Source organism: Apium graveolens, chromosome 5 (genome assembly GCF_009905375.1).
Source record: "Apium graveolens cultivar Ventura chromosome 5, ASM990537v1, whole genome shotgun sequence".
NCBI classification, from domain to species: Eukaryota; Viridiplantae; Streptophyta; class Magnoliopsida; order Apiales; family Apiaceae; genus Apium; species Apium graveolens.
This window is the reverse complement of record NC_133651.1, coordinates 53,640,274-53,654,824: the sequence shown is the minus strand read 5'-3', so window position 1 is coordinate 53,654,824 and position 14,551 is coordinate 53,640,274. Positions and strand designations below refer to the sequence as shown.

At 37.0% G+C, this 14,551-nt stretch overlaps 3 protein-coding genes across 5 annotated transcripts; all 3 read right to left on the bottom strand.

Moving 5' to 3' along the window:
- Window positions 1-3,655: 3,655 nt before the first annotated feature.
- LOC141724026 (transcription factor MTB1-like) lies at window positions 3,656-6,100 on the bottom strand. 3 transcript variants are annotated; one of them, XM_074526011.1, is made up of 2 exons: window positions 5,954-6,100; window positions 3,656-5,744 (listed from the first exon to the last, which is right to left on the bottom strand). In XM_074526011.1, the coding sequence occupies exon 2, from the start codon at window positions 5,652-5,654 to the stop codon at window positions 3,876-3,878; it is 1,779 nt and encodes a 592-aa protein (XP_074382112.1). In that variant the 5' UTR covers window positions 5,655-5,744; window positions 5,954-6,100; the 3' UTR covers window positions 3,656-3,875. The 3 variants fall into 3 exon arrangements, with proteins under 3 accessions (XP_074382112.1, XP_074382113.1, XP_074382114.1); XM_074526012.1 differs by having other exon boundaries at window positions 3,656-5,659; window positions 5,954-6,094; XM_074526013.1 differs by having other exon boundaries at window positions 3,656-5,441; window positions 5,954-6,085.
- A 6,232-nt stretch (window positions 6,101-12,332) lies between these two features.
- LOC141660067 (protein FAR-RED IMPAIRED RESPONSE 1-like) lies at window positions 12,333-13,004 on the bottom strand. The gene has a single exon (XM_074467027.1). The coding sequence runs from the start codon at window positions 13,002-13,004 to the stop codon at window positions 12,333-12,335; it is 672 nt and encodes a 223-aa protein (XP_074323128.1).
- Window positions 13,005-13,028: 24 nt separating this feature from the next.
- On the bottom strand, window positions 13,029-14,064 carry LOC141660066 (protein FAR1-RELATED SEQUENCE 5-like). Its single transcript, XM_074467026.1, has 2 exons — window positions 13,573-14,064; window positions 13,029-13,481 (listed from the first exon to the last, which is right to left on the bottom strand). Exons 1-2 carry the CDS (start codon window positions 14,062-14,064, stop codon window positions 13,029-13,031), a joined length of 945 nt encoding a protein of 314 aa, XP_074323127.1.
- Between the last annotated feature and the right edge of the window lie 487 nt (window positions 14,065-14,551).

Here is a 14,551-nt window from a genome sequence, read left to right as displayed (position 1 = left end):
GAGCCATGAAAGCATAATTTCCAAATTCTTCCTTCTCATTATCTTCATCAGTGTCATCCCAACTCTTTGCTTCAGCAATATAAGCTTTTCCCTGTTGTTTTTTCAAAAGAGCTTCATATTTTGCTTCCAATTCCAAATAGGCTTTGTCCTTCTTCACAGTTGAAGCACCTTATCTTTGATTTGTCAACAGATCCACTTTTGTAGCCACCTTTTCTAGCTGAGTTATACTGAGCTTTTGGTTTCTAATTGTTGCTGTTGGAAGACTGTCCCTTGTTCTTGAAAAATCTTGGCTTTTTACCTTAATGTTAGAAAATTTTCTAGTCATGTATGCCATAGATTGGTCTATCTCATCTAGCTCATCAAGGGTATAATACTCATCCTTCTCTAGCTCCAAAATAACTTGTTTTTGGGGTCTTTTGTTCTTTTGCTCCATGGCTTGAATGATTGGAGTTTGTGCATCTTGTTCATCTTCACTTGCTTCACTGTCATTGACAACCAAGGCACTAGATCCATCAACTACATGTACTTGATTTGACCTTAATGACTTTCTTTGTAACATTTCAAGTTCACGTGTCTTCAAGATTCCATACAATACCTCCAATGTCATTCTGCTCAAGACCATTCCTTCTCTTATAGTTGAAATCTTCTGTTCAAGGTGGTCAGGAAGAGATAGAAAGAACTTTAGGTTCACCTCCTCAGCTTCATAATACTTATCATGAAGTTGCACGTCATTTATCAATTTGTTAAACCTTTCAAAAAATTCAATAATTCTTTCTTTAGGCTTTTCTATAAAACCCTCATACTGAGACACCAGTATCCTCCTTTGATTTGACCTAACTTTCTCTATTCCCTCACACAGAATCTCTATTTTCTCCCAGATCTGTTTGGCTGTGTCACAGTTGACAATATTTTTGTACATCACATTGTCAAGTGACTCTATCAGAATTAATTGCAAGCCACTATCCAGAGAGATTTTCTCTTTTTCAGTTTCAGTGTATTTTGAGGGGGGTCTTTAGGTGCATAATGAGCTGAGATGATCATGTCTCCATCTGTGGATTCCTCAACCCTTTCCATGGGAGTGAAAGGGTCATTCTTGAGAATCTTGATATATAATGGGTTGGCCATCCTATAAACAGCATTATCTTCTTTTTCCATAGTGTATAGTTGGCTCTGTCAAAAGCTGGTATCTTGATGCTACTTAACTTCTGTGCACTCATACTTCTAAGATCTTTATATGTTTTCTATCAGATTTTGCTCTGATACCACTTATTAGATATTGAGTACAACACGGGGGGTGAATATGTTTTCATGATTTTTAGCCTTTTTTAAACTTATTTGGATATGGTGAACAAAACAGTTTATGATTGTAGAGATGTTGTGTTAGCATAATTAAAATAAAAGTACAACAAACACAATATTTCAAAACTCTCTTAATTTGTAATAATTAAGTTTGTCTTACTACAAATTCCGCGTTTTTAAAAATATAAGAACTCGGCTTCTTTCTTGAGAGAGTACAAGAAAATTTAGATATGTTTTTTTAGAACTAAAAACAAAGGTTCAGTGTTTACTTTATACATTAGTGAACACATGTTTACATATCATGCAATAAGATGTACTAAACCCTTTTCTAAGCTATCTCTGAATCTTTCTATTTTTGGCTTAATAAATCTTTGCAAATCTTGTAAGTCTATGACCATCCTTTTCCAGTTAATCTTGGCCCTTGATCTTGCACTCTTCAAACTGCTTTTGTAGACTTTCCAATCTAAGTGAATAGATCGTTTATTGATTGATAATCTTGAATTTTTAACTTGTGTGCATTACTGTATTTGAGGTTCATATCGAGATCTCTAGTTTGTTCTATGGAGAAGTGACATCTCGATAAGTATAATGACTTATCGAGATCTCTGAGTTCTCTATAATTGTATTTGACTTGTCGAGCTCTCTGAGTTCTTTATACGTGTACTTGACTTGTCGAGGTCTCTAGATCTGTACATGTAGAAATGACTTGTCGATGTCTCTGAGATCTCTATATGCATTTTGACTTGTCGATATCTCTAAGATCTCTAATAAGAAATTGACTTGTCGATATCTCCAATCTTCACATCTTCACTTGACTTGTCGAAATCTATGAGTTCTCTACATGCACAAATGAGTTGTCGATATCTCTGATCTTCACATCTACATTTGACTTGTCGATATCTCCGAGACTTCTCTATATGCCATTTTGGAGTTCTCGATAAGTCGTTCTGGAGTTCTCGAATGACTTCTGTATATAACTTGATATGTGACTTGTCGATATCTTGACTTAGAACATTTTTCATAAAACAGATTATTCAACTCCAAACTTTTACATATTTTCTCTAAGTCATGATCTTTGCTTGATCTTCTTCCGAGTTTATTCTTAGGTTTGAAACTGTTTACAGAAAAATACACCAGTCTAATCTTCTAACCTTTTTACAGACTCAGGTAATACAATACAAAATTGATTATCAAACAACTATATCTTAGGGTTGTCAATGTGACTAAATCTTTTACACAACACTCTTCTATACATTTTTTATAATATCTTTGTAAATATTAATTTTTTATTTTGAATTTACAATTTATCCTCATACATTAATGAGAAAATATTATCATCATCATCCTCAACTACATGATTTTCATAATATTAACTTCTACAAAGTACTCGATGAGTTGGATATTTATAAAACAAGGAAGTTACGGGGTTGTTTACTTCACCAGTTTTCCAGAAAAATTAGAATATATGTTCAACTTGCATATTTTCTAAAATGAAAACTAGAAAAATTGAAAACATTGTTTTCTGTTTTATAACTAGAAATGAGAAAATTATGGAAAACAACTTTTTATTGTTTTCTAATCTAAGAAAACAGAAAATTCTAACCCTAATATCTTAAACTCACTCTTTTCATCACGTTCTAACCCTAATACACACACGTTCACTATCATTTTATGTAAGATATGCATAATATATTAATATATTGCTTTTTTATGAATCATACATGAATATTATTAATAGTACTATAATTAATATTATTAAAATTAATACATTTGTTTTGAAATAAAGACAAAACAAACTGGCATAAAATATAAAAATTTTATATTAATGAAGTAATCACAAATAAATTGTTAACATAACAATACATAGAAGTTTATGTATAATACAAATATTAAAAATAATATAAATATAATTAAATAATTTAAAAACAAGATTTCATAATATAATTTTTATTGACAATAACATTATTTGCAATTTTTCATTGATTACATAAAAGAATTATATATTTCAATTTGAGAAGTGTTCATATATATATATTCTACTTTTCTGTTTAAGTTAATTTAAAACATATTTTCTCATTTTACAATAATTTTCTTATAAATAGAAAAGTGAGAAAATTGGAAAAACGAAAAGAGGAAAAAATTTCTGTAAAGAAACGGCCCAATCACTTTCCCCTCTAAAGCTAAGAAATCAATATTATGAACCACCCACTTAGGCTTGCAGTCGTTCTACTTCAATAAAAAGAATACTCTATTTTCTGCAATTGTTCCATTTAAAGCTCCCTCGGGTCTAAAGTTTCAATCACAATTTTGGATACACATTCAAATGTAGACGAGTTTTAACAATAAAGTTTTATGATTGAAAGTTCTAATACACAAAACTTGATTTATATATGCAGTTTCCAGTAGTCCTGAAACAAGCTATAACAAAATCCATAATTTCTTATATGACATATAGGTCATGTGTATATACTATAAACATGCATTACAGGATTAGTTTTCTAGCAGTCTGGCACCACTATTGTCATATTGGATTTAAAAAAAAAACTTATTGCGTACAAGAAACTATAATTAACTTCTCATCCAACTGATGATAATGGCTGCGAGGAGCTTGCTTGGTGCGAAAATGCAGCTAGCAATCTTTCCTTTGTCAGCTGTTCTGTTCCTTCCATCTTAATAACAAATGTATGGAACACCTTATTATCTGCTGCTGCAAGTTTGGACTCAACAATCCCGAACCGCCCCTCTTTAAGTGCTTCTATAACTTGAGATACAGGATGGGATTCTAGAGGACATGTCAGCCTTACATTGACTTCATTGTTTGCTGCTTGAATTTCGATGTTAGACACTTGGTTTTGATTTTCCAAATTCGAGTTTGCTTCCGAAGAAGATGCATCTCTTGAAGTGCTACTAATAGATTCCAAGCCTCTTACTTTCTTCTGCAATTCAGTAATGTACGCAATGGCATCCCCTAAAAGGGAAGCTTTGTCCATCTTCGAAATGTTTGGAACAACCGCTCGCAATGCGTAGAAACGTTGGTTCAGTCTTTCCCGCCTCTGCCTCTCTGCCTCAACGTGATTGAGTGGGCCTTCTCTCCCGTTAGCAGGCTTTCTCCCCCGCTTCCGATTTATTTTGCCATCAGCTAAGCTAGCTTGCTCTTCCTTGCAGACAGAATTAATATCTGAATGCTCCGACTCAATTATGACTGGCCAAGATGGGATTGTTTTCGCCCTTACAAATTCTATTTGCCTCGAAGCTGGACTTCGAGAGTTAAATTGTTCGAAACCGAAATGGTCCGGAGCACCTCCTTTGAGGATATTGTTAGTTGGAGTCTGAGGGCTGTAAATTTCTACTGTATTCCCCTGCTTGCCATTGTTGAATTGTGCCAAATTTAAAGTTTTAAAACCATTCTTATTACTTGGAGATAGAAGCTGATTTTTATCCAATAATTCATCCGACGACCCCTCATCTGCTTTCCTAACAGCAAGTTTGGGCCTAAACTCGGGCCGATTTGCATTAAAATCCTGCCCAAAAATCTTTGTGATCCTTGGTTGCTCAGCAACACCACCACCGAAGAATTGCCCGTTCTCACCATTTTCCCTTGTAACCGGACCAGCTGTTTGTGGCTTGGGTTTACTGATTGAGGAAGAGGACGAAAATGCTGAAGCAATCGACTGCACAAGCTCTAAGCTTTCAGGTATAGATCTTATAGATCCCAATTCCACTACACCAACATCAGTTGGGATCAAAACCAAAGTCTGAATACCAGCAGCTCTTGCCAAAACTGACCTAAAACAGTAATCACTAGACGATTTCAAAGCATCCAAAATCCACACGTGCTTCCTCGATCCAAAACACTTTCCTGGAGCACCTTTTCCACGGGGAAACGAAAAATACATCGAAACAAGAAAGAACATCTCAATATCCGTAACCTTATCCAAACCAGAAGCATAACACTCATCTTCTGATCCCCCAAACAAGTAATGCAATTTCTGAAGCACCTTCTTTCTCATCCTCTGTTGGGATTCATCATTATGCCGAAGATTCAAAATTCCCTGGCCTTCAAATTCCTCCCCTTCCCTCAACTCCCTACAAGAACCATCTCCCCACCCAAGAACCAAATCACTCGACATAGACCGCGAAGTCTGCCAAAATATTGCATAATTCCAACTAAAATCAGAGAAATTTGGAGCATCCACTAAATCTGAAAGCTTAGATTGCAAACTCTCATCATTTCCAACTTCCATAGATGAGCATTCAGCCGAGACTGAGCTCAAAATTAAATAATCAAAAGCACACTTCCCTAAAACTTCCATAGCCATGGCCTTATCTTCTTCGGTCCACATAGTTCCACCCATGTTTACTTGTATTTCCAACAATAAAACAACACTACTTAAGGAGGAAACTAAACAATAAGCCCCTCCCAGTTTCCAATACTTAAACAGAATCTAAAACAATAAAACCAACCAAGATTTATTCAATTTGTAAAATATAAATTACCCAGATGCTAAAAATTCTATCTTTACATCTCAAAAGCTCTAAAAATCAATTCTTTACCAAAACCAAGAAACCCCATATGAGTAAACATAAAAGCACAGTCAAAAAACAATATCTAAAAAACACAAACTTGAAATAGTAAAAAGAGAGCACAAAGTACCTGAAATGCAGAAATTTTCAAGTAATGTGAGCTAAGACAATGAATGTTTGAGAAAGAAAATGTGACGAAACACACAGAGAGGGGGGGTTGGTTAATGTCAAGTTAAAAAGAGGTTAAGCATGAGTCGGCAAGAAAAGAATGAATGAGGGGGGGGGGGGTCTATATAGAAAACATGAAAGTATAGATTAAACACTAGTACTAGTTTTGAACAAGTTGTAGCCACGTTCTACATGTTCAACAAAAAAACATGATAATGGGGGGTAGTACAGTATTGGACAATGTTATGCTGCACGTGTAAGTTATGTATCACTGCTTTTTTGGCCTTTGCCACTTGTTCCTTTCTTCCTACTTCCACTTTACTTTCCCTTATTTTTCTTTCTAAAGAACATTTAAAGATGTATAAATAAGATAATACTCTCTATATTCGTTTTCACTTTTAAATTAAGGGGGCCGGTCTACAACAAACGTTTGTTCTAAACCGGTATATAACAAACACATTGGTAGCCGTTGGATCGGAGATTGAATGGCTGAGATTAAAGGCGGACCGCGGAAATTTTTAGCGGTCCGGGGTAATTACGAAAATACCGCTAACCACGGACCGCGAAAAATTTCAGCGGTTGATGGCGTTTTTTGTTTGCCTTATCCCTAACAAACACAAACTCTCTCAAACAGATATAAACAAACACAGCAGCAGCCGCGCGGAAGCAGAAGCAGCACAGCCAAAAACCCAACACAACCTAACACAGCGAGCCAAAATCATTCCTCTTTCTCGCAATTAAGGTATATAATCGAATCTTTTATGTTATTTACAGTTTTATTAATATAAATTTATGTTTGTTTTCTTATTGTAGATATGATTTTGTGTATGTAATTCGAATTTTAGAGTTAATTAATGTATGAATCTTTGTGATGAATTAACATATGAAGTGTAGTATGATTAAATTTGATTTTTGAGAAATTCTAGGGTTCATAATTTGGAATTGAAAAATATTAGTTTTTTAGGATTTACTTAATTAAAATTTAATTTTGATTAGTTAAATTCATTTTTTAGGATATATTTAATGAAGAATTAATTTCGAATTAGTGGTTTAATTAGTGGTTAAAATCGAATTTAATTAGTGAATTACGTTTATAAATTTGGTAAAATCGAATTTGCATAATTTGGTAAAATCGAATTTTTTTGAATTAATTTAGTTAATTTCGAATTTAATGAAAAAATAGTGTAAAATTAGGGTTTAGTTTAATTTTTTGAATTAATTTATTTAATTTCGAATTTAATGAAAAAATAGTGTGAAATTAGGGTTAGTTAATTTATTTTTTTAATTTTTAGTTAATATCGAATTTAATAAAAATTAGTGGAATTTAATAAAAATTAGTGTGAAATTAGGGTTTAGTTATTTTTTTTTGAATTAATTTAGTTAATTTCAAATTTAAATTAGTTAATTTCGAATTTCGTAAAATTAGTGTTAAATTCTAAATAAATTAATAATTTATAATTTATGAAATTAGGGTTAATTTAGGTGATTATATGTGGTAATTGTTTTAATTGTGTACGTGGTGTTTTAATTGTGGTGATTGATGAATTATGTAGACAATATTTTCAGGTATGGATAATTTTGGTGATTTCGGGAATATGTTGCCGGGTCCTAACGCGCATAATATTATTTGGGACAATCGGTATCACGTCAGTGAGGATGTTTGGGATGGTGCAGGGAGAGATGAGTTGCAGAGCTATTCGGGGAACAAGTCATTGCACTTGTGGAAGTTAAGGAGACCACAGCGGGAATTGCTACACATGCTTGGGTTTGGGATTTTTGCAGACCCTGCTGTTGTCTTGGCCACTGACACTCGGTTAATATCTGCTTTGGTGGAGCGTTGGAGACCTGGGACCAACACTTTTTTCACGAGGCAGGAGGAGATGACTGTTACATTGGAGGATGTGGGGTTTATTTTAGGGGTGCCAGTTCAGGGGGATGCGCTGACTTGTGGGGTGATAGAGAACAAGGCGGCGTATTTTGCTAATAATTGGTTTGAGCCTTTGACCGAGGAGGAAGTGAAGGAGGCTTTGTATCGGAATAACATCAAGCTGGGGTGGTTGTTTGAGAGATATGGTGCACAGAAGCCTGAGAAGAACGATATGAGGGCCACGGTTGTACATACCAAGGCGTATCTGCTATTCATTATGGGTTGTATACTCTTCCCCAGCATCAACCGCTTTTTTGTTCATGTTCGGTATATGCACCCATTGATTAATATGCGGGAGATTCCTTATTATACTTGGGGTGCAGCTGTGTTAGCTCATATATACCGGGGTTTGGAGACTGCTGCAAGGAAGGGCAACAAGAGCATTGCTTGTTGTGTCTGGGTGTTACAGGTCTGGTCTTACAAGAGATTTCCTCGTATTGGCGTGCCTTTACGATCTCCCGGTCAGGAGGATTATCCGGTTGCTGAGGGATGGGCCTATGCTAGTGATACTCATGTCGGGGTTTCAAAGAAGCGCAGGATGTCAGGCCCTCACCACAGCTTACCGTTCTATAGGGGTGAGTTTGATGGTGTTGTTGGTGATTAGGTGGTCTGGAGGCCGTATGCTAGGTTCGAGGATGTTATGGACAGCGAGATTATACAGGCATAGTTAGCTGGTTACGGTCGAGTTCCCCTTGTATGTTACGACGTGGTCGAGTGGCAGCATCCGAACAAGGTGTCGAGACAATTGGTTCTAGTCCCCAGATTCCATGGGCACCGGTGAACATGGTTGGTTACAGGGGGCTAAGGATGCCACATTTGCAGGGGAGGATTGGCTGGTGCGGTGGTTTATTGATATTGGCAAATGGGTCAGGTTCTATTCAGATTTGGATGGCCTTGTTGATGATTCGGTAAACATAGCTTCGGAGGCTGATTACATGGCGGGGTATGCTGATATATCTCGTATGCGCATAGGGAAGCCCGATCCACAGCCTCAACAGCAGTACAAGACGAGGGAGTTGTATGATAGCATCGAGGGCTATGAAGTTGTAAGTGTTTTACAAATATGCATATTTCACATTACACCCCCACACACTACAAAATTTGCATTCACACGTATTTCATCTTGATATGATATCCTTGTGGAATTAATGAAAAAATGTTTGCTTGTTTTTGTTTGTAGATGGTTGTCGGGCTTAATATGTTGAAGCAGCTGGATGCTAGGGTTCCTCCTAAGTTTGTGGAGGAGTTTGGGAGGATTTCTGCTACCTTCCTCACACCATTCTCTCGGTTGATGAAGAAGATCAAAGGACCCGCCTACAGACCTCCCTCATTTCAGAACATAAAATCAGATTTCATTGCACCTTTGGCTGACGACTTTGACATTCCAGCCATTCCTGCCCAGGATGTCGTTGACATGACACAGCCATCCCAGCATGTGTCTCAGCCACCCCAGGTTATTGCCTCATCTAGTAGGCCCGCGAAGCTTGCATCCCGCGGGATGAAAGAGGAGAAGTGGAGTATCACTAAGAGTCTCAGCATGATAAAGAAGAATGCTATATATTCAGATTGGGGAAGGGGCTTTGGGATGGCGTCGAGGAATTCCGGTGGTCTTAGTGTTCAGGACTATCACGTCCATGCATCAGCTATGCAGAGTCTGGCTCCAGGAACATGGGTTGATGACAGGATCATATACACTTATATGGTATTGTTCCTTGTCTAATATATTTTAGTTGTCTAATATATTTTAGTTTTTGCATTCATTTTACTTGTTGCATTAATTTTACTTGTTGCATTCATATATATTTTCAGGGATTGCTAAGGACTCGGGAAGAGGAGATTCACACTGGAGGTATATGGGAGAGGAAACCCGTCTATTATTTCATGGATCTCTACTTCATGGTTCTTGGGAAAGGACATGTGAAGAAAATCAGAAAAGCATCGAGGGTCGGTGGAGATACATTGCAGAGGGCATGGAATAAAGCATTACGTAGCTTTACCAGTTTTTCCAGTGCTACTGTTGGTCCTTCTGTTCTCGAGGTGGACTACATATTCATCCCATGTTGTGTCGGAGATGTGCATTGGGTTTTGTTCATATTCGGTACTAGACGATTTGAAGGACTTATCATAGATTCAATGAATGATGAGCCGGATTATCGTGAGGATATACGAGTGGTGGTATGTTCCTCTACTATTACTGTCTTTTATATAGTCCTTACCAATTGTATATTATATTCATTCTCGGAACATAATTTCATTGTAGTCATGGTTGTTGCCGAGGCTATTGCATATGGTACACCCAGTCGAGGGGCGTGACCCTACTTCAGCCGAGGGCCTAGCTCTACCGTCCAGGCCAAAGCAACGAAACTCTAATGATTGTGGTGTTTATGTGATGAAGTATATGGACTACTTCACACAAGGATATGACTTAGCTGAGGTACCAAATTGGTCGCAGGAGGAGGTGGATACCTTTAGGTATCGGATAGCCAGGGAGCTTCAGTTAGGGAAGGCAAGGGGGATTCCCGGGATTCGTATGCGTAGGCGTCACGAAGCTTCGTAGTTGAATTTCATTTGATTTTAGTTTGTCGGATTATGTAGTTAGATTGCATTTCATTTTAGGTTATCGGATTATGTAGTTGGATTTCATTTGATTTTAGGTTGTTGAATTATGTAGTTGGATTTCATTTCATTTTATGTTGTCGGGTTTTATTTGGTTTATTTGGTTTGTTTGGTTTGATGTAGTTTAATTTTGTTGGATTTTTGTTGTTTTTGAGCATTTTGGGTTGTTGTGGATTTTGGTGGAATTTGGTGGATTTTGGTGGATTGTTGTGTTGTAGGTGTTGGGATTGAGGAATTTGGTTGTAGGTGTTGTTGGATTTTGGTTGTGAATTTTGTGGATTTTTTGGGTTGTGCATGTTCTGGCTGCTCTGTTTTCAATCTGCAAAAAAAAATCATAGGCCCCAACCACGGAAAATTTCCGCGATCCCTCTACAGCCCAACCGTGGAAAATTTCCACGGTCCATCAGTTTGGTTTTCTGCCCCTAAAAACAGAGCAAAATACAGGGGAAACAGAGTATGCAAAATAATCTTCTGTTGAAATTAGTTAATTTTTGGAAGTTAGTCCTAAACTAACTTCCACTAATCCAAACCACTCTCAAAAGTCTTAAAATATGGTAATGAGTGATTTTAAAAAAAAAATCATTTTTTACGTTAAATTGAAAATTCCTTAAAAAAGTCAAAAAAAGTCAACGTTTGTCCAAATTTGAATACATAGATTTAATTCATAGAAAATTCATAGAAAATTCCATGAAAATATATAGATTTGAATACTTTAATTCATAGAAAATTTGAATACTTTGAATACATAGATTGAATACTTTAATTCATAGAAAATTCATATAAATTCATATAAAATTCAATGAAAATACATAGATTTGAATGAAAATTACACGATCAATACAATCCACTAAATTTTATGAAATATATTGGTCCTAACCAAAAATACCTAGTATATTAGAAAGACCATCGGATAACCGCTGTTGAGCAACTCCTTGCGTAGTATCCACGAAGCATGCAATATGGTAGAGAACAAGTACACAACCATCACGGATATGGCCTTCCGTAATTTTCCAAGGGTAAGGGTTGGAGTCGTTCCAAATGGTAACGGGAATTGTATTCGAGCCATCATAAAGACGAAATCTTGCAAAACATGTCCCGCGTTCCCTCTCCGTCCCTCCCGTTAGGTGTGAAACCCAACCCTTCACATATTCGATGCGTATTTGGTCCATATTACAACCCTCACGAGGCCTCAAGTTTACAATATCGGCAATCCGATCACATTTAACAAGCTTACCGCCATTCCATCCGGATTTTTTCCATTTTCCATCGGGCGTGTTGTTGCCCAAATTCAAGATCGGAAGGAAGTACGGATCCGGATGAGAGTTCACCAATCTCCACGGTTCAGTACCCTCCATCCAATTGCATGCCTCGATCCAATTTTTGGCCCTATAAGCCTCCTCATCGGGTGGGTACAAGTCTGTTTCCTCTTCCTCCACATGGGGCGGCTCGTCATTGTCCACAAGGGGCATCAACTCGGCACATGCATCTTCCATCTCACTAAAGGTTGGTGAGACCACATCTTCCTCGTCATTGTCCTCATACCACGAGTCGCTTGGTAGGGAGTCCGAGAATGTGTTGCTAACGTGGGAAACCGAATCACAACTATGATCGGAGTTGTTGTCACCACTATACTCGCTAGTCATGTTACCTATCACAATAAAACACAATTATATGACAATAATTGGCAATTATATGACAATAAAACATAACAAAAAAGAAAGCAATGTTAAACACTTAAAATTCAAATCCATTTAAAGATTACAACATTCGATTATAAAATGGTACACCACTAATTATATTATGATTCTTGAACATTTTTAAGATCTTCTAGTCTACTAGCACACTTCCTTTTATCATGGCCTTCCATTTGACAATAAGTGCACCTTCTTGGCGGCTTCTCCTTTTTACCAATCGATTCTATTGGACTTTTGAAACGAACGTCCTTCTTCCTCCCTTTAGTTTGGGACATAATAGGGTCAATAATTGTTTCTTCATGAGCACTTGCATTTGGAGCTTGCGAATTGCTTTCGTAAGATTTAATTCCATCAAAGCTCATTCTTTCGAGAATTGGTATTTCTCGATTCATCACTCCAACGGCATAATCATACCGTTCCTTGGATGCAATGCTACTTTGACAAAAACTCATGGTTAACATTGTCATGCTATTAAATCGATCGGTTGAGGTCATCTCATGACTTTGTCCAACATCCAAATTGTAAGGCAACACACCATCAACTCTATTGGCATGCATTGTCCACCTCCGGTTTATGTAATACGGGGGAATTTCCGAAACCCGTTTCTTAGTGAAGACCGCTAATAGGTGTCTACAAGGTAGCCCCGAATGTTCAAGCATTCTACACGTACACATTCCCAAAGAGCTTGCTTTCTCGAATGCCACAAAATAAGCATTTCTTCTCGTAGGCTCGGACATGGGCTTATAACAACTATAGTACGTATAAACATCCCCCATTCCCTCCCCTTCTACACTAGCTCGTCAGTCTTTTTCAACAAAGTATTTTGAAGACTCAACCAATTCATCTTGAAATCTTCTAAACATTTCCTTAGTGTAGATACAAGAAGCATGATACTCCAATGTGGTATGCAATTTCATGGGACGTTTTAGATTAATGGTGACATAATCTTCTTCCTTCTCCCTCATGAATTGCCTTGCCAATGCTTTTTGGGCATTTTTAATGAATTCCTTCAAACCCGTTGCCGAACTCACATACTTATCAAAGAAAGAATTCATCCCCTCACTCCTCGATGTACTATTTTGAAACGCCAAAAATTTGTTTCTAGTATATGCAGGAATCCACTTGTGCTTCAACTCATATAACCCATTTAACCATTTATGATCTTGTAAGTGATACTTTTCCACAAACGACGCCCATCTAGCTTCAAAAACACATTCGGTGAGAGATTTATAAATGCAATTGTTGAAGTTCGTCTTGAATTCCGGAAAAGCCGAATAAAAATGAGCTAATTTTTTGACTAATGTGCCAAGAACACAATAAATGGGTAGTATTCGGGAGTACAACCGCAATAGCGCTTGCCATGGCTTGATCTTGATCCGTGATTATAGTCAATGGAGGATTATTCCCCACACCTTCAAGCCAAGTACGAAGAATCCACTCAAAAGTCGACGCGTGTTCATCCCTCATCAATGCAAACCCGAAAATTACCGATTGATAATGATGATTGACTCCGGTAAATGGGACAAATGGCATTGCATACCTATTTGTCCGATAAGTGGTATCAAAAGCCATAATATTACCAAAATTTTGGTAAGCCATTATACATCTCGGATCAATCCATACTAGAAACTTCAAGCGATTCTCTTCATCGACTTCGGTCCTAATAAAATATTTAGAACCACTTTCTTCATTCAACCTATGCAACAAGTCCAACCCCGCTTGGGCGTCACTAATCTCAAACCTTTTCTTCCTCTCGTCTCTTAACACATTCCTAACATGTTGAACATTGAAACCAACTTTGTCATTACCTCCATGAATGTTACCAATCACATTCATCACTTGACAATTACGAACCCCCGAACCATAAAGCGTTTTAATCAAACTACGGTAGCGGTGTTGACATGTCTTTCTCGTTGTACCAAATTCATCTTACTAGGGGAAACAAGACCGTGGTTGTATACCAATTCAAGGCTAGTTACCAGTGACGTTTTTTCTTTTGATAATTGACATACATCCTCACCTTGCACTCGCTTTTAGGAAGAATCTCTCTACGCCGTTTATTTTGACTACTCTCGGCGACGACACTTTTTCCATAAAGCCTACAAACATATAAACGACCATATATCTCGTTGTCTTTATTACGATGGCTAGCTTGAATTTTAATAGAAAATCCATTTCGTAAAGCATAATCCCTAAAAAAATGACCTGCCTCATCCACACTTTGAAAATTTTGATTCAAATATGGAACTCCCCCCCATCAACATTTTCATACAAATTTGCATCCTCTACATTATCATCTTCATCTTCCTCCTCACCCTCAACA